Genomic DNA, 17563 nt, shown 5'->3' on the forward strand with positions numbered 1-17563 from the left:
ATATCTAAAAGCTTGGCAAGGAAATCTGCCTGTCATAAGTTATATACCATTCTGACATTGTAACAGTCCATCCAGTCCACCTGGTCTTTTGGGATCCATTTCTGGATGCTTCAAAGAAATACTTCTTCAAAAAATGTTTCATTTTTTTTCACGTGAAGCCATTTCCGGGGGGGGGGGGGGAGAAAGTTCATCCACCTATTTTGTTGCTGTGGTTACTATTAATCATGATCAATGGCCTCTGTAATTTCATGGGATAAGTACAAGTACCCAAGCCAGGGAGATCAAGCAAAGGATTTCCTTCTAAGCATACCTCATCACAGGGGATAGCTCAAAGAAAGTGGCTGTCGGTGGGTTTTCTTTTGCGCCATTTTATGAGATGTCCCCATTTTCTGTTTTACACCTACTGGGTTTTCGTTATGAAGTTTAAGAATATTTCACAGACAAACAGCAAACCCACTGACAATTCTTTTGGCCAACCTTTTCCTTTATGTATTCAATTTGTATCCCAGTATAGCTCCCAAAGCAGCCTCAGAATTTAGGATCTTTGCCTCCACCCCACTAAACTATTGGGTAGGATTTTACCATCTCAAGTCCAGCTAATTATTCTGTATTTGTAGACCAGGCCTCATCCAAGCAACTATGGACCCCTCCAGACACCCTTTTTGTTGTTCATTTTTGATTATTTGAGCTCATGATGCTATTGGGGTGGTCATGGGTGACCCCACTTTTGATATTACTTGCTGCTGCAAAAGTTCTGGAGTGACCATATTGCTCCACTTCCAATGTGTGCCTATCCCATTACTTCCTGCTGAAATCCTCTTCCAGTTTATTTTTTGTCTCCATTTTGTTGCACTGTAAAAAAAAGGTAAAGGTAAAGGATTCCTGACAGTTAAGTCCAGTCGCAAACGACTCTGGGGTTGCGGCACTCATCTCGCTTTACTGGCCGAGGGAGCCGACATTTGTCTGCAGACAGTTTTTCTGGGTCATGGGGCCAGCATGACTAAGCCGCTTCTGGCAAACCAGAGCAGTGTACAGAAACGCTGTTTACCTTCCCACCGGAGCGGTACCTATTTATCTACTTGCACTTTGAGGTGCTTTCGAACTGCTAGGTGGGCAGGAGCTGGGACTGAACAATGGGAGCTCACCCTGTCACGGGGATTCGAACCGCTGACCTTTCGATCAGCAAGCCCAAGGCTCAGTGGTTTAGACCACAGTGCCACTCGTGTCGCTGTAGCACTGTAGCTCCTGCAAATAGCAGTTATGTGGTAGCATTGGTGAAGCATTGCAAAACAGACAAATTGAAGCAGAATAAATCCACCAATGATGAACTATTATTGCATCAATAAAGTGTTGTAAAGCACATTGCAGCAAAATACCTGTCTCAAGAGAGGGCCTGTATTAGCATATATAAGTTTAGTTACATGTTGATGTTTTCTCAGAGAGAGGGGGGAATGGAAAACACTTATGTAAGACAGATGCCAGGTGCATGCATGCAGTTTATTTAAAATGCAGATGAGGGTTTGGAGTTCTTGACAAGAAGCAAAGTGTAGGCAGTGATGTTACAACTGTGTAGATACAGACAGCACAAGATGTTTTGAACCAGTCTTTAAATGAAATAGCAATGCATGCATTGAAGTGTGGGTAAAACATATAAAAGTGCTTAATTGTTACTAATTTTTATTGCAAGTAGAGCTGAAACAGAATTTCACAGAATAATTCTGAAGATTTCTTGATGTATTCTTTGAATTAATAAACAGCTTTTAGGAAGGTTGAAACACAATTCTTGTCACCAAAACCAGGGTACTGATGCACAAGTTAACTGCAGGTAAACACACCACACACCGTCACTTCCCCCAACCCTCAAATTTGGCTGCTAACAATTTTGGATTAATTTGACCTCGAAGCACCCACATCTGTTGTAGGTCTAGTTGCAACAATACTATAATTTATATCAAGGGGAGAGTTCTGGTATGCTGAGAGCATACATGCAAAGCAGGGTCAACAAAAACCAACTGAGTAAAATATGCATATAGCTAAATGTCATTCCTGTGCAACGCAACTGGAAAGAGAAATGCTACTTTGCAATCTCATATCGGACGGTGAAGCCATTGCTTCCCCTTCTGAAATGCTTTGCTAGAACAAGGAGGGGGAGATTTCTGAATCCAAATGTAGTGAGTCCTAATTTAGCCTGTGCAAGAAAACCCAGGGGGTGAAAAAGGGGAAAAGGAGAAACCATGGAGGGAGATTGCTTGCATAGCCAAAATAATTCCCAAAGATAGCTACCGAGCCATTGAACTCAAGCTACAGCAATCCACAAGAAATCAGAAACTTCTCTGCTAGAGATCGTATGTTGGGCAGGGCTGTTACTTTAGCACATGGCTGCCACTGGCCACAAATTGAATGATTCGTGCAGCTGTCTACAGGCGGGCTTCATTCCTTCCCAACAGCTGGGTTTCAGTGGAGGCATTTTCTGGATGAAGAACTGACGGATGTTACATGCACATTTCTAACACCGGTGGTGCAGTCCCCTCGAGAACCGCCATATATAGCTGATAGCATGCCTCCACCAGACCCGGAGCCATAAGCTCCCCCAGCAGCCAAGTTCTGCACTCCAACCCCATAGCCCCCACTCCCAGAGGAGCTAATTCCTCCGGCTCCCCCTACTGCGTGGTGGATCCCACCATGGTGCCCACCCCCACAACTCCCTTCTGTAGAAATGCCTGAGCTGTGCCTGCCACCCCCAGAGGTCACCTCGTGCTTAGTGGTAGTAATACTCGAAGCATAGCCTCCGCTTCTGGAACTGAACCCTCCTCCAGCTCCTACTCCAGCACTATGTCCAATCCCATAACCAACACCGGCCGCTCTGCCTACTGAGCCAGCTGCAGTTCGGGAGCCCATTGTGTGGACGCATCCTGCACTTCCAGAGCTGAACCCGTCCCCAACGCCGCCGTAGGCGCCAACTCCGTGTTCTACGCCTCTTCCTACAGCAGCTCCAAAGGCCATTCCAGCTCCAGGTGCACATTCTCCAACCGGGAAGCCGCCACTCACCATAGCTGTGAAGGAAGACCAAGAAAACAGGTTCTGTTATTTTGCTGATAGATTTACAAATCCAAACAAACAAGCAAACAAGCTGTTGATATTAATTTTTTTGATGAGGCGAATGTTGAATATACTCACCAACGCTGACAGGGTTCCCTGCGCATATCCTGTTAGGAACAGAGAAACAAAATGCATTCATTATTTTACAACTGAAGGTGGCTTGCATATGGCGTTTTTGTACGATTGCCATATTTTGAAGACAAAAAAGGAGGACTCAGGGGGCCAGTCTTGGTGGTGGAGAATCTAACAGAGGGCCCCATCCCCAGTCTACATGCCTTTTCATGCACTCTTTACCCCAATATGTGCATTTTTGCACACATTACTTGGCTGGAAAACTGCATCACAAAAGGCAGTGACGTGCAAATTTTGCAGGATGGCTGTGATTCTTTACACACTATGTTTTGGAAAGTGGAAAATTGGCAGATGCAACTTTGAATGTGACCTGAATCAAGCTTTTCCCACTTATGGTCCTCCATATGCTGTGGGTCTGCAACTTCCACCCTCCATAATCATTGCCCATGCTGCCCGGGGCGAATGGTAGTTAGAACCCAAATACATATCCATTCAATTATATGTATATATTCAAAACGGCACCCCACCTGTTCTCCTCTCCTTCCAACATTGCTTTATAAGTAGCAATCTCAATATCCAAAGCCAGCTTGGTGTTTAGCAGCTCTTGATAATCACGAAGCAGGCAAGCTAATTTATCTTTGGCCTGCTGGTAGGCTGTCTGCAGTTCAACATGCTTGCTCCGTGCGTCTTTTAGGGCAATGTCACCACGCTGCTCAGCATCGCAGATAGCTGACTGCAGGCTTGCAACCTGGGAATGGGGAAAAGAATAAAAATTAACGGTTTGTCGGGAAGATACTCAAGATAAAGCTAAAAGCAGAAGGAAATGGGATCTCCATGGCTTCTTGCAGTGCTGATGAATGAGGGCAGGGATAGGGAACCTGCGGCCCTTCAGACATTGTTGGACTCCAAATCTCACCAGGCTCAGCCAGCATAGCCAATGGTCAGGGGTGGTGAAGTCCAACAACATCAAAAGAACCACTGTTTCCCTACCCCTGAAGTAGTAGAAGCAAGCACTGGCTTTCCTCTCTGCCGCTGCAACTTGTCTTTTACAGACCTTGCCAGTGCAAAGAATAGGAAAGGGCTATGTGATTATTCTCAAAGGCTCTTCTCATCATCCTTTTCAATAGCTAGTCATGGATATGGTTGAGATGGCTTTCTGAATTCTCCTCAGCAAATATCCTTCAAATATCCCCTGAACACTCATATATCATATTATTAGACAATCTGTAATGATGTCATTCACTGATATGTGGTTTACAGTCGTACCTTGGAAGTCAAAAAGAATCCATTCAAGAAGTCCATTCGACTTCCAAAATGTTTGGAAACCAAAGCACAGCTTCTGATTGGCTGCAGGAAGCTCCTGAAGCCAATCAGAAGCTGCGTAAGCCCCGCTGGACATTCGGCTTCCAAAAAAAGTTCAAAAACTGGAACACTCACTTCCAGTTTCCGATCGTTTGGGAGGCAAAATGTTCGGCAACTAAGTTGTTCAAGATCCAAGGTACGACTGTATATCTTGGAGATTTAACTTTGAGGTATGATTTCAGTCATTGGAAATTTACAGTATATGAATGGCTAACATGTGATGGGGTTTAAATTTTTAATAGTTCATTTGCAATGGGCATTTCAGATGTAACCATCTTTGATAGTTGCCATGTGCTAGCATTTAGTAGTTGGCAGTATCTGATGCCTTATGACCAAAAGATCAAAGCCACCAGAAGAGTCCATTGGGAATGCCTTATACCAAGTCAGACTATTGTTCCATCTAGCTCAGTATGGTCTACTGTGATGGTCAGTGGCAATGCAGGAAGGAACATTTTTCAGCCCTGCCTGGATATTCAGGGGATTGAACCCAGGAGCTGTTGCAAGCAAGGCAAATGTTCCACTATTGCTATGCAGCCTCACACCACCCAACTTTTTTGAGAGCTGGTCAATCTGCTCCTCCTCTGCCTCAGTAATAATCAAATGATCTTATTGTATCCAATACTGAGGCACAGCAAAATCATTCCCAGCAGAGGCAACAGGAAGGAAGGAAGGAAGGGAGGGAGGGAGGGACGGAGGGACGGAGGGAGGAAGGAAGGAAGGAAGGGTAGAATGTTGCTATATCTGGGTTCTTTCTTGCAGCAAACCCTCCAACCATTCTCACAGTTGGGGAACTACTATATTAGGCCTTTGTCTATGGGTAGCTTGTGATCAGCACCATTGCCGTTACAGAAAGACAAGTTCATCTGCTGAGGCTAAAACAAGACTTGCTCTACCTGCTTCTTTGCATTGTCAGTATCGCTATGCAGCCTCTGGATCACTCTGTTCAGCTCTGTGATCTCATGCTGGTTGCATTTAAGCTCTTCGTTGAATTTGCCCCGATGGTTCTGCATTTCTGCAATCTAGTGCAAGGAAAACACAATTACTCCTGGGAATCAATGCCACTGTTACCACCTGAATAGCTGCTGAAGTGTCAGGGTAAGAAACCAGTGCTTTATCTCCTATAGTGCATTTGCTGAAAAAGGCCGATAACTGTGCACTTACTGAAACATGCACATTTTTATTTATATATACACAATGGAGTATCCAGTTAATTACTTCCACCAGTACAAGAATTTCTGCTTGTACAACTGAACTTCCTGTCCCTCTCCCTGCATGCCCTTGCACTCTCCCAAAATCTGATCTGGAGGCCTGGGGGAACCTCCAGAGCGGATTTAGTGTGGTGTGGAGTGGGGCACAGGGAGAGGAGATGGAGGGAAGTTCCATTGCACAGCCAAAGGTCCTTGTGCTAGAGAGAGTACTTTGTTGGATAACTAGTCCAGGGGATAAAAATGAGTGCAGGTGTTAGCACTCAAATAAATCTGAATTGTGCACTTTGTGTACAAGTCTTGAATTTGAAATGCTGGATTCTATTGGCACAGCCCGTTATTGGGAATTTATGTATGATGTCTACTATGATGATGTTTGCGGTATAACTCTTAAATGATAATGACATAACTTAGTCAAAGTTGAGGCACAGTCCAAAGTGCATTTTTAAGGTAATAAGATGCACTGAATTTTAAGAGCTTTATTAGGATCACACTTTAATTCTAGGCTGCATTATGTTACAACTTGTGTGTGTGTGGCCAAAATGCCTCTAGTTTTGACCTAGAGCAAAGGACCACTATCTAGAGCAAGGGTCGGCAAGGCTTACCAGGCATGGGCCAGATCACTCCCATGGAGATCCTCCATGGGCTGGGCCGCCGTAGCATGACGCCGAAAATCGTGTCTGCGCATGTCCACGGTGCCGGAAATTGCTTCTGCACATGCCCAGACACCGAAAATCATGCCTGTGCAAAAGCTATTTTGGGCACCTGGGCATGTGCAGACACGATTTCCTGCATCTGGGCATGCACAAAAGTGATTTTCGGAGCCGCGGAAGGGAGTCCCCATGCCTCGCTGTGCCGATTAAGTGCAGCATATTATTACTCGCCGAGCGGGCAGCTCAGTTCAGGGATGGCTCCTGGGCTGGTCAAATGGCCTCCGTGGGCTGCTTCTGGCCCATGGGCCTTAGGTTGCCGACCCCTGATCTACATTGTGCACGTAGATCTCTAAACGATCTTCCACAATAGTTTCAGTCATCATCAACTCCATAATCAATTATTTTAAAAATCAACATATGCTTCAGAGTCAATAGGTTTGCTGCAGGGTGGAGAGATCATTGCTGCTGAACAATCTGCAGTCTGGTACAGGAAAGAAGGGTCTCTGCCTTGCTGCCTGAGTGCTGATGTTCAAGTCAAGCACTTGTGTAGCCACATTCCAAGTTGCATATTCCAACATCACAATGGTTCCTTGGGCTGAAATGGTACCCTGACCATACATTATAGTATGAATAAAGGGGCAGCTGTATTCTTGTTGAGCTAAATACTGATCATCTGCAGAGAACCCTAAATGGGGATTAATTCTGATACTCTGACTCACCTTGTTGTGGTAAAAAGCTTCAGCTTCTTGTTTGCTGGTATGAGCAATATTCTGATACCAGGCTTCTACATTTTTAAGGATGAGGTCCATGTCCAAGTCTCGTGTGTTGTCCATTTTCAGAACCACCGAGGTGTCACCAATCTGGTGGTCGAACTGAGCCAACTCCTGCAGAACATGATATGGTCTCACTGTAAGATTGCACACGGCTAACTTTTCCCTTTTAAACATCATGCTCCTAATTTGGTCAAACAAATGAGTTGGACTACTTACTGGGCTTTTCAAATTGCTCTTATTAAGACAAATTCTGTAAAAATGTGCTGGATCGCAATAACAACAGATGCTCCCAAGCTGTCTTCAAAGATACATTTGTAGGGAATAACTTCTACCCAATATTAAAATGTAAACATTTAGGCAAATGGAGACATTCCCATTGAGTATGGTGGGAATAAACTGAATTTGTAGGATGCAACCTCCATCCATCCAAATAAATATGCCCCCTGTTCTTGTTTTAATTTCTACCATCTTTTCTGCAACATGACTCAAGCTCCGATGTATATAGTACATACAGTAGCTCTTCACATAAACAAGAGTTCCCTCTTCCCTTCAGTTGTTCCTTAAAAGGTAAAGGTACCCATGACCATTAGGTCCAGTCGCGGACGACTCTGAGGTTGCAGCGCTCATCTTGCTCTATAGGCCGAGGGAGCTGGCGTTTGTCCACAGACAGCTTCCGGGTCATGTGGCCAGCATGACTAAGCCACTTCTGGTGAACCAGAGCAGCACACGGAAACGCTGCTTACCTTCCCTCCAGAGCGGTACCTATTTATCTACTTGCACTTTGACGTGCTTTTGAACTGCTAGGTTGGCAGGAGCAGGGACCAAGCAACAGGAGCTCACCCCGTCGCGGGGATTCGAACTGCCAACCTTCTGATCGGCAAGCCCTAGGCTCTGTGGTTTAGACCACAGCACCACCCCCATCCTTACAAAGCTCCAAACAGGAGATTCCACAGAGGTGAATAATGACGTGGGACTTTGTGACTCCCATTTTACATTTGGGGAAACTGAACTGAGTCTGACATGGTGGCTTGACTCAGGCACCTTCAGTGAGCCTGTGTAGCAGTTGTGGGGGGTGACCAAGCATACCTAAATCCCATTTTGTATAAGATGTCCAAGTACTAAGTTCCTATTTCTTGAGGGACAAGCTTCTCACATGGTTCATATTAAATCGTACCTCTGCAAAGACACATCTCAGGACTTCCAGCTCTTGTGCCAACACATCTACTTTGGATTCTAGTTCTTCTTTGGTGAGGAATACGCTGTCAACATCCTGGAGAGAGAAGGAAAACACACAAGAAAACATGAAAGGAAGGAAGGAAGGAAGGACTGGTAGTATTGAATTTAATAGAGCTAAAAATAATTCTGTTCTTTCTATCTTGTAATTGGCATTTTTATGATTCCAGTAAGAAGAAGCATCTCCAGGCATCTTTCCTGCTGTGTGTGTACAGAATATCTGCTTTAACTGAGGTGCATATAGGGTAGCCTTTGTGGGCAAAGTATCACATGCACAATTCCAGGTGCTCCATGGTAGTTGGACAGTATGTGTGTAATTAATATTTTCCAGGCCATGACTTCTTACCTTTTTGAGCACCACAAATTCATTTTCTGCTGATGTGCGCCTATTGACTTCCTCTTCATATCTGTTTTGAGAGAGAAGGGGGAAACACTTAGGGTTTGCTCTTACTGTTGGAAGAATTTAACAGAAAACCTGCTTTGCAAGAACCATCAGTGGGACCCAAGACAGGAGTGTTTACACTAAGGAAGGGGTCAGCAAGGTTTATCTTGCCTGGGACGGATTGGTCCCATGGAGATCCCTCTGTGGGCCAGATTGCGTGTGCAATTGCAGACACAATTTTCGGTGCCCCGGAAGCGAGTCCCCGTACCGCGCTGCGCTGGTTTAACGTAGTGGGCAGGCAGGCAGCTTGGTTCGGGGCAGCTTGTGGGCTGGTCAAACGACCTGCACAGGCCACTTCTGGCCCATGGGCCTTAAGTTGCTGACCCCTGCACTAAGGCAAAAACAAAATTGGGAGTGATTTTCTTAAACAATTTTGGCAGTTCTGGAAGATTCCCCCATTGGCTAATTTTCCAGAGATTGCATGAAAGTGTTTATCACTCCAGAGTGAGGGCAAGCAGTCATCCAGTTGCCTAGAATCACCCACATGACTGATATAAAGATATATTGGCCTCACTCTGAATTGGCTTCATTTATCCACACTGATGTCATTGTGTAGTCAAATCTGATTGGCTACCTAGTCCTATGAAAGAATGATGGGATCATGGGATCTGAAGAACAAAATAGCACTAATTGAGCAGCACAGAGGATGGAACAATGGTAGTGAACAAAAACCAGCTGATTTTTTAAAAAATCAATCTTCTCAATTTATACACTTTTTTTGTAGGCATCTGTGCTTAACATACACATTTTTGCAAAACAAACTTCCCTTATATAATGCATTTTGTATGTTATTATCACAAATATATGCATTTTATTCACATATTACCCTAGTACATGCATTTTTGTACACATTGCTTGGTTGGAGAACTGCACTGCATAATTCAGACAATTTTGAAGGATGGCTGGGTTTCCCTTCATGCACTTTTTCAGAAAGTGCAAATGAGTAAGTTTGCCTTTAATTGTTCTTCCCCATCTCTAGAAATGGCTACAGATTCAAATGGAAATGCATATGAACCCATCAGTATCAAACAATCTTACTTGAAAAGCAGCTATGCAGATTAATGGGTGATATCATCTGCATAAAGCAGATGAAATAAATTAAGTGTGACTTAGTTGGCTTTCTCCCAATGCGTAGAAGGGGAAATTGGAATAGAAACTTTTTTTTCCAGAAGAAGAAGAAGAAGAAGAATTAAAGTTAGGCAGGCTGCAAAAGTTTCATCTAGTGCAGTGGTTCTCAAACCTTTTTCTCAGGGCCACATTTTCAGAATAAAAAATTGATCGTGCCACACCAAATTTTATTGATGAGAAACACATTGGAAAACAAAACAAAACAACTCCCAGCAGTGCTTGATTTTGAAAAGAAATCTATCCATATTCTGCAAAAGAATAAAAATAAAATAAAATTATACTACACCAGGCACATCCAACTCTCAAGAGACTGTGATCTACTCATAGTTTAAGACAACTGGACAACTGACCCATTGCCAGAGTTGTTGAGCTTTTTTTTGGGGGGGTACATTGCTGGGGGTCCACAGTCCACAGATCAACCATGATCGACCAGGGGAGCACCGTGATCGGCCAGTAGATCGCGGTCGACCTGTTGGACATGCCTGTACTACACTATACTGCACTGAAATGTTTAAATGCTTCTTTGATTATCCTTGAATTTTCCCACCACACTTGCCATCGTCTCCTGCGGCACGCCACACCCTTTGCGAACCACTGATCTAGTGAATGACTTTACTTACTTTGACCTGTAGTCCTCTACCAGTTCCTGCATGTTCTTCTGTTCATGTTGCAGTTTCTGTCTCTCACTCAAGAGGCATTCTAGCTGCTTCTTAAGTGCGGCCAGGAAATTCTCATAGTAGCCTTCAAGGTTTTTCCTTGCAGGTTGGACACATTGGTGCAGAAGCTCCCACTTGGTGGCAAGCACCTTGTTCTGCTGCTCCAGGGATCGGACCTGAAAGGAATATGTTGTTGTTATTTAGTCATTTAGTCATTTAGTATTGTCTGAGAGCCAGTGTGGTGTAGTGGTTAAGAGCGGTAGACTCATAATCTGGTGAACCGGGTTCGCTTCCCTGCTCCTTCACATGCAGCTGCTGGGTGACCTTGGGCTAGTCACACTCCTCTGAAGTCTCTCAGCCCCACTCACCTCACAGAGTGTTTGTTGTGGGGGAGGAAGGGAAGATTGTTAGCTGCTTTGAGACTCCTTAGGGTAGTGATAAAGTGGGATACCAAATCCAAACTCTTCTTCTTCTTCTGACTCTTCATGACCCTATGGACCAGAGCACACCAGGCACTCCTGTCTTCCACTGCCTCCCAGTTATACTTCCCACTCTGGCAGGTCTCCCAACAGGGCCTAATTTCTTGCTGTGCATTACATAGCACAATTCAGAGGTGAGAACACACTTTCTTGTTCATGCTTTTCCGGCAACAATCCAAAATGAAACCTCGCCCCAGTACTGATCAAATTGCAAGGCCTAAAATCTTATTGGGTAGGCTACAGCTCAGTAGCTTACTATATGTTATCCCAGTTTGGTTAAATGCCTTCAACCAAGCTACTGAAAGACTTCTGTTTTCCTCCAAAAATTCTTTAGTGTATCCAATTGTGTTCCCTATGTTGATTTATGTCTAGAAACAAACCAAGTACTTTTAGAAACAAAAATTTCGTTCCTAACATATAACTTTTAGCTGTGGCTGCATTACAGATATGGACCTAATATTCTTGTTGCGGCCATGTTAGCTGAATACCAATAATCAGGATGGTTAAGAGGGATGGAGAACAAAATTAAACAGATAGGAATCACACTAGATTCCTTGTATTGCTTATCAGAAAATCCTCTGTTTGAGATAATGAAATGCAGATTGTCAGACAATGGGTTTCAAGAATTTAGTAGCCAAATCAGGAATAGGGTTTATGCAAGTTTGGGGGTGGTGCGATCTGAACAGTCAATGGTGACTTATCTCTACCAACTGACCAACCCAAATGAATGAAGGGGTTACATGCTTCAAACGCCATCGCCCCGCACCACCCATGGTCTGAAGAGGTAACTTCCTGCATTCTGTCACCTTGGTCTACTACCTCATTTTGCATTGTGTTTTTTTAAAAAAACAAAAACAAAACCCAAAACAAACAAACCCTCTTTTAATAATACTTCAGTGCAGTTTAGTCATAGACCTCAAAAATAAGTACAAACAAACCTTTATTGCCAATTAACTTATGTGTTGAGCAAGATAGTCACCCACTCCCTACTGGGAATTATAGAATCATAGAATGAGAGAATTGCAGAGTTGGAAGGGACCACAGGGGTCATCTAGTCCAACCCCCTGCAATGCAGGAATATTTTGCCCAATGTGGGGCTCAAACCCAAGACCCTGAGATAAAAAGTCAAATGCTGTACTGGCTGAGCTATGAATGAAAGTTAGAAGCTGATATCAGGCATGGGGAACCTGTGGCCCTCCAGATATTGGTGGACTAAAGCTCCCATCTTCCCTGACCTTTGGCATACCCTCCAACATTTATCCAATGAAAATAGGGATGTCCCATTCTATAATGATAAATTTACTATTCATACCCCACATGTCCTATTGGGTTGCCCCAGCCACTCTGAGCAGCTTTCAACATATATAAAAACATAGCAAAACATTAAATAAAAACTTCCCTATACAGGATTGCCTTCAGATGGCTCAGGAGTTGGATAACTCCATACCTTCAACATTTCTCCAGTGAAAATAGGGACATCCTACCACACCCTCCAACATTTCTCCAATGAAAATAGGGGCATCCTAAGGAAAATTGGGACATTCCAGGATCAAATCAGAACCCGGAATGACATCTCTAAATCAGGGGTGCCCCTGGAATATAGGGACACTTGGAGGGTCTTTTTTGAAGATGCTGTCTGGGGCTGATGGGAGTTGGAATCCAATGACATCTCTGTTCCAGAAGGTTCTTTGATGCTCTTAATTCACTTGGGGTGGGCACCAAAGATAAGACACTCCCACCTTTTCCAGAGGTTCTCATGGTGTTAGCTATAACAGTTCAGAAACAAACCATAAACTGATTCCCCTGATACAAAGCTCCCTGGCGCTTGTTTGAATGAAGGAATGCTCTTGTGGGTATGGAACTGGTTCTTCAGCACCCTTTTATCCATAAGTAACAAACGAATTGGAATTCAAATGTTTAGTTTTTCAGGGGACTTATTTTCCATGCAGAAAATAAGAATGCAGCATTCAATGCATTGCATATGGATTGTACTAAACGTATGAGATTTCCAGCAGACAAGAAAAAGAAAAGGGGTGGAAGTAGTTGGCTAAAAATAATCTGAAGGGTGAAGGAGAAACTAGTAGCTTTAGAACCTCCCATTTCTTTTTCTCCTGTGCTGGAAATAGTCTCCTGAATCTAATACAACTAGACTGCAAGTCTGTAATATTAAATGCTTTGCATTTATTTCCTGAATGAAATATAAGTTCTCCTAAACTACCCTACAACAAACCAGGTTGCAGTGATTCTGGATATCATTTTACTTGTATGCAATCTGAAGTTTCTTCCACTACCCAGAAGTCTTAGTAACTGTGCGAGTACAGAACTAAAATGAATTTTGTTGCAAGTGATATTTTTTTCAAACAGGTCTTGCAACTTATGTTTGCATTTTCACTCTACCTTCCAGTCTCACCCAAGGCAATTTGTGTATGTGTGTTTAAAAATAATAATAACCAATTGCCTTTCCTCTATGATACTTGCAACATTTTTACGGGAAAATATAGGCTGTCCAGTTTGTCCAAAATGAGGCCAAATACATTCTCCTGGAAAAACAATGCCATTTCATTTCTTCATGAGTTGAAACTGGAATGAGAAGCTCCCCTAAGAACCAGAGGTTTTTACAACAGATGTAAGATGGACAAAACAAAGCAGGAGGGAGGGAACCAAATCTGTGTTGGATTTGACATACAAAGTAGCATGTCAGGAAAACGGAGCAAATGGAAAGCATTGCAGGGCTACTTTAGCGAATTAGGAGGAGAACTTTGAACCAAGAAGCTCATGGCTCAAATGTTGTCTTTTAGGCTGTGTACACACCATACATTTAAAGACTCTCCCCCCGCCCCACCGCCAATAATCCTGGGGTTTGTAGTTTACCCATCACATTGTTACAATTCGCAACACCCTGAACAAACTACAGACCCCATGAGACTTCCCAGGGGTGAGGAGAATGCGCTTTAAATGTACGATGTGCATGCAACCCTAAATAAGCTACTATCTCTTAGCCTCCCTCCCCAACTCCTCTTCTGCAATAGGAGCGTAATCTTTATAACAAGTCTGTTGTAAAGTTTTCTGAAATAATGCAGTGGGTCCTTTACACCCTAAAGTGGTTTATATATGCGCTAAATGCATAGTTATGTTTCAGGAAAGGCTTTTAAGAAGTAGATTTCATGGTAGGATTTTAACCAGTGAGTAGGAAATGATAAATAGATGTGATTGGAGGGTACTTCTAGGACTAGGGAGCACCATGGCAGAAACCCAAAAGGAAAGGAGGAAAGGGAAAGGAGCAAAGGCAGAATGAACTACAACTATAGGAGGTTGGGGTCCTCATGAAGAGGAAAGGAGGAGGAGGAGGAGGAGGAGATGAAGAAGAAGCAGCAGCAGCTTTTGGACTTGATATCCCGCCTTTCACTCCCCTTAAGGTAAAAAGGTAAAGGTACCCCTGCCCGTACGGGCCAGTCTTGCCAGACTCTAGGGTTGTGCGCTCATCTCACTCTAGAGGCCGGGAGCCAGCACTGTCCGCAGACACTGCCGGGTCACGTGGCCAGCGTGACAAGCTGCATCTGGCGAGCCAGCGCAGCACACGGAACGCCGTTTACCTTCCCGCTGGTAAGCGGTCCCTATTTATCTACTTGCACTTAAGAGTGCTTTCGAACTGCTAGGTTGGCAGGCGCTGGGACCGAACGACAGGAGCACACCCCGCCGCGGGGATTCGAACCGCCGACCATGCTATCAGCAAGTCCTAGGCGCTGAGGTTTTACCCACAGCGCCACCCGTGTCCCTTCACTCCCCTTAAAGAGTCTCAAAGCGGCTAACATTCCCCTTTCCCTTCCTCCCCCACAACAAACACTCTGTGAGGTGAGTGAGGCTGGGAGACTTCAGAGAAGTGTGACAAGCCCAAGATCACCCAGCAGCTGCATGTGGAGGAGCGGGAAAGCGAACGCGGTTCACCAGATTATGAGTCCACCGCTCTTAGCCACTACACCACGCTGGCTCTCTTTTCTTCATTAAAAAATTGCCTTGGGGAGAAAACCCATTGGATGGCCAAGCTCTTACCTTATCGATGAAGCAGGCAAATTGGTTGTTCAAGGTCTTCATCTCCTCTTTCTCATGTGTCCGTGCTTTCTGCTCCTCTGGATCAACTCCAACCGAAAGTGGCTTCAAGAGGCGTTCATCCATCGAGACACCTCGGATCCCTTCGCCTCTGCATGGCATGCCACCACCCAAACCTCCCATTCTACCATAACCTGCAAAGCCACCCTGACACCCTTGACCACCCATGCCCATGCCTTGACCACCCATGCCTATGCCTTGACCACCCATGCCCATGCCTTGACCACCCATGCCCATGCCTTGACCACCCATGCCTATGCCTTGACCACCCATACCTATGCCTTGACCACCCATACCTATGCCTTGACCACCCATAACCATGCCTTGTCCACCCATGCCCATGCCTTGACCACCCATACCTATGCCTTGACCACCCATACCTATGCCTTGACCACCCATAACCATGCCTTGTCCACCCATGCCCATGCCTTGACCACCCATGCCCATGCCCATACCACCAATACCACCATAGATTTGTCCTCCATAGCCCTGACCACAAGCAATCCTTCGACCTCCACCACCAAAGTTATTAAGGCTCACGCTGGAGTAGCCACCAGCTCCCTGCGTCCTTGCAACTGGCTGGCACATAGGAGCACAGCTGCCTCGGCCACCACCCAGGCCACCAGTGACAGAAACAGAGGAGAAGCCCCTTCGTCCACCAAGGTATCGAGGACCACCACATATGTTCATGGTAGCTTTTTGAAAAGTGAAGCAAGCTGGTACTATAAGTGAAGCAATGGGACGAAGGAAGAGCAGAGGGCGAAGTGCAGAGAATCCCTTTGATATGAAATCAGGAGCTCCGCTCTTATATATGGCTCAAGAGCTGCATGGGGTGCAAAAAAATTAAATGAAACAGCATGGGTTTGGTTTGCCTAGCAGCCAGAAAAAGTTCCTTTTAGTGCAGCCTCTGCTCCAGAGCAAACACTTATCATATATGAAATAGTGTGAAATTAAAAAAACTTGCTTTGCTTGCAAGCTTTCTTCTCAGCGGCCTTTGTGCTTTACTTTAATTAATCTGCTTCCTCAATGTGTAATTATCTTTCAGCAAAATACTTCAAGTGGCTTGTTTACAGGTGCGTTTCACTTGCAGCTTCATCCCTTTTTATGTTTAATTATGTCAGGGAACATACCATTATTGTTAATGAGCAATTTTTCCAGGATTACCGTCCTTCATCCAGATAGAAGGACGGACATGGGGGAGATTGCGTTCCGAGTTGCTGCCAGCATTTTGCTTAAAGGGGAATCAGAAATGAATTTGAGGGGTACCTCCTTAATCAGAAATCACCAAGGACAGAAAGCGTTCCGTAAGATATGGGATTTCTCCGGGAAGGGGACTTCCAAAAGGCTCTGACTTGCTAGCAGACTTTTGCCTAAAGCAAAGCTGGAAGTGCATTTGGAGGCTCCTATGTTAAGCAAAACGTCTGGCATATAAGAATGTTGAGAGAATTTTTTTTTGGGGGGGGAGTCATGGATGTTTTGTACACACCTAGTTGTATCTATCCCATGAAACAAGGAACTTGCTAATAGCAGTAAAGGGATGCTGGCTGAAATAGGCATGACCTAAAGTAGGCTAAAAAGTAACCTAAAAAGTAACCTAAAGTAACCGAAAAAGGCTGTGGGTTAAACCACAGAGCCTAGGACTTGCCGATCAGAAGGTTGGCGGTTCGAATCCCCGTGACGGGGTGAGCTCCCGTTGCTCAGTCCCTGCTCCTGCCCACCTAGCAGTCCGAAAGCACGTCAAAGTGCAAGTAGATAAATAGGTACCACTCTGGCGGAAAGGTAAACAGCGTTTCCGTGTGCTGCTCTGGTTCGCCAGAAGTGGCTTAGTCATGCTGGCCACACGACCCGGAAGCTGTACACCGGCTCCCTCGGCCAATAAAGCAAGATGAGCGCCTGGATCACGACTGGATCTAATGGTCAGGGATCCCTTTACCTTTAAAGTAGAGGTGGGGAGTCTGTTGCCCTCCAGATGTTGTTGGACTCCAACTTCCAACAACCAGCAGGGGCAGTAGTCAGGGATGATGGGAACTGTAGTCAGATTCCTTGTCCATGGATTAAAGAGACAATGGAATGGTTTCAACCTGCAGCTAAAATCTTCTGCTTGTGATTGACAGGCACACTGTCCAGTTTCCGGTGCTTCTGAATCAGCGCTCAAGAGTTGAACTGGTGGGGGCGGGGGCGTGATGCTTTCGGTCCTGGAAAAATTGGGAGATGACACTTTTGTTGTTTACTGGTTCACCCCAGTTTGGAGAATGTAATTCTCTTTGAAGACATGCTGGGTTGGGATGAGACATTTCCCAGAACCCTTGAGAAATTGGGCAGATCTAACTGAAACTATGTTGGCTTCCCACAGA

At 44.8% G+C, this 17563-nt stretch overlaps 1 protein-coding gene across 3 annotated transcripts; it reads right to left on the reverse strand.

Moving 5' to 3' along the window:
• Positions 1 to 1488: 1488 nt before the first annotated feature.
• LOC310755860 (keratin, type II cytoskeletal cochleal-like) lies at positions 1489 to 15966 on the reverse strand. 3 transcript variants are annotated; one of them, XM_083599235.1, is made up of 10 exons: positions 15665 to 15966; positions 15153 to 15448; positions 10588 to 10799; positions 8744 to 8804; positions 8339 to 8434; positions 7111 to 7275; positions 5427 to 5552; positions 3699 to 3919; positions 3178 to 3206; positions 1489 to 3053 (listed from the first exon to the last, which is right to left on the reverse strand). In XM_083599235.1, the coding sequence occupies exons 1-10, from the start codon at positions 15897 to 15899 to the stop codon at positions 2455 to 2457; spliced, it is 2040 nt and encodes a 679-aa protein (XP_083455361.1). In that variant the 5' UTR covers positions 15900 to 15966; the 3' UTR covers positions 1489 to 2454. The 3 variants fall into 3 exon arrangements, with proteins under 3 accessions (XP_083455361.1, XP_083455360.1, XP_083455359.1); XM_083599234.1 differs by having other exon boundaries at positions 15153 to 15595; XM_083599233.1 differs by having other exon boundaries at positions 15153 to 15966.
• Between the last annotated feature and the right edge of the window lie 1597 nt (positions 15967 to 17563).

Source organism: Podarcis filfolensis (assembly GCF_964270895.1).
Source record: "Podarcis filfolensis genome assembly, chromosome: 2".
Lineage (NCBI taxonomy): Eukaryota > Metazoa > Chordata > Lepidosauria > Squamata > Lacertidae > Podarcis > Podarcis filfolensis.

What these genes read in the sequence shown, in the direction of transcription:
- LOC310755860 (XM_083599233.1), bottom strand. Translation starts at nt 15,899, where the DNA reads ATGAACATATGTGGTGGTCCTCGATACCTTGGTGGACGAAGGGGCTTC. An exon ending in TGAGATGTGTCTTTGCAGAG is followed by an intron (nt 7,276 to 8,338) that starts GTACGATTTAAT and finishes CATGTTCTGCAG; the next exon opens with GAGTTGGCTCAGTTCGACCA. An exon ending in CTGACAATGCAAAGAAGCAG is followed by an intron (nt 3,920 to 5,426) that starts GTAGAGCAAGTC and finishes CCCCATTCCCAG; the next exon opens with GTTGCAAGCCTGCAGTCAGC.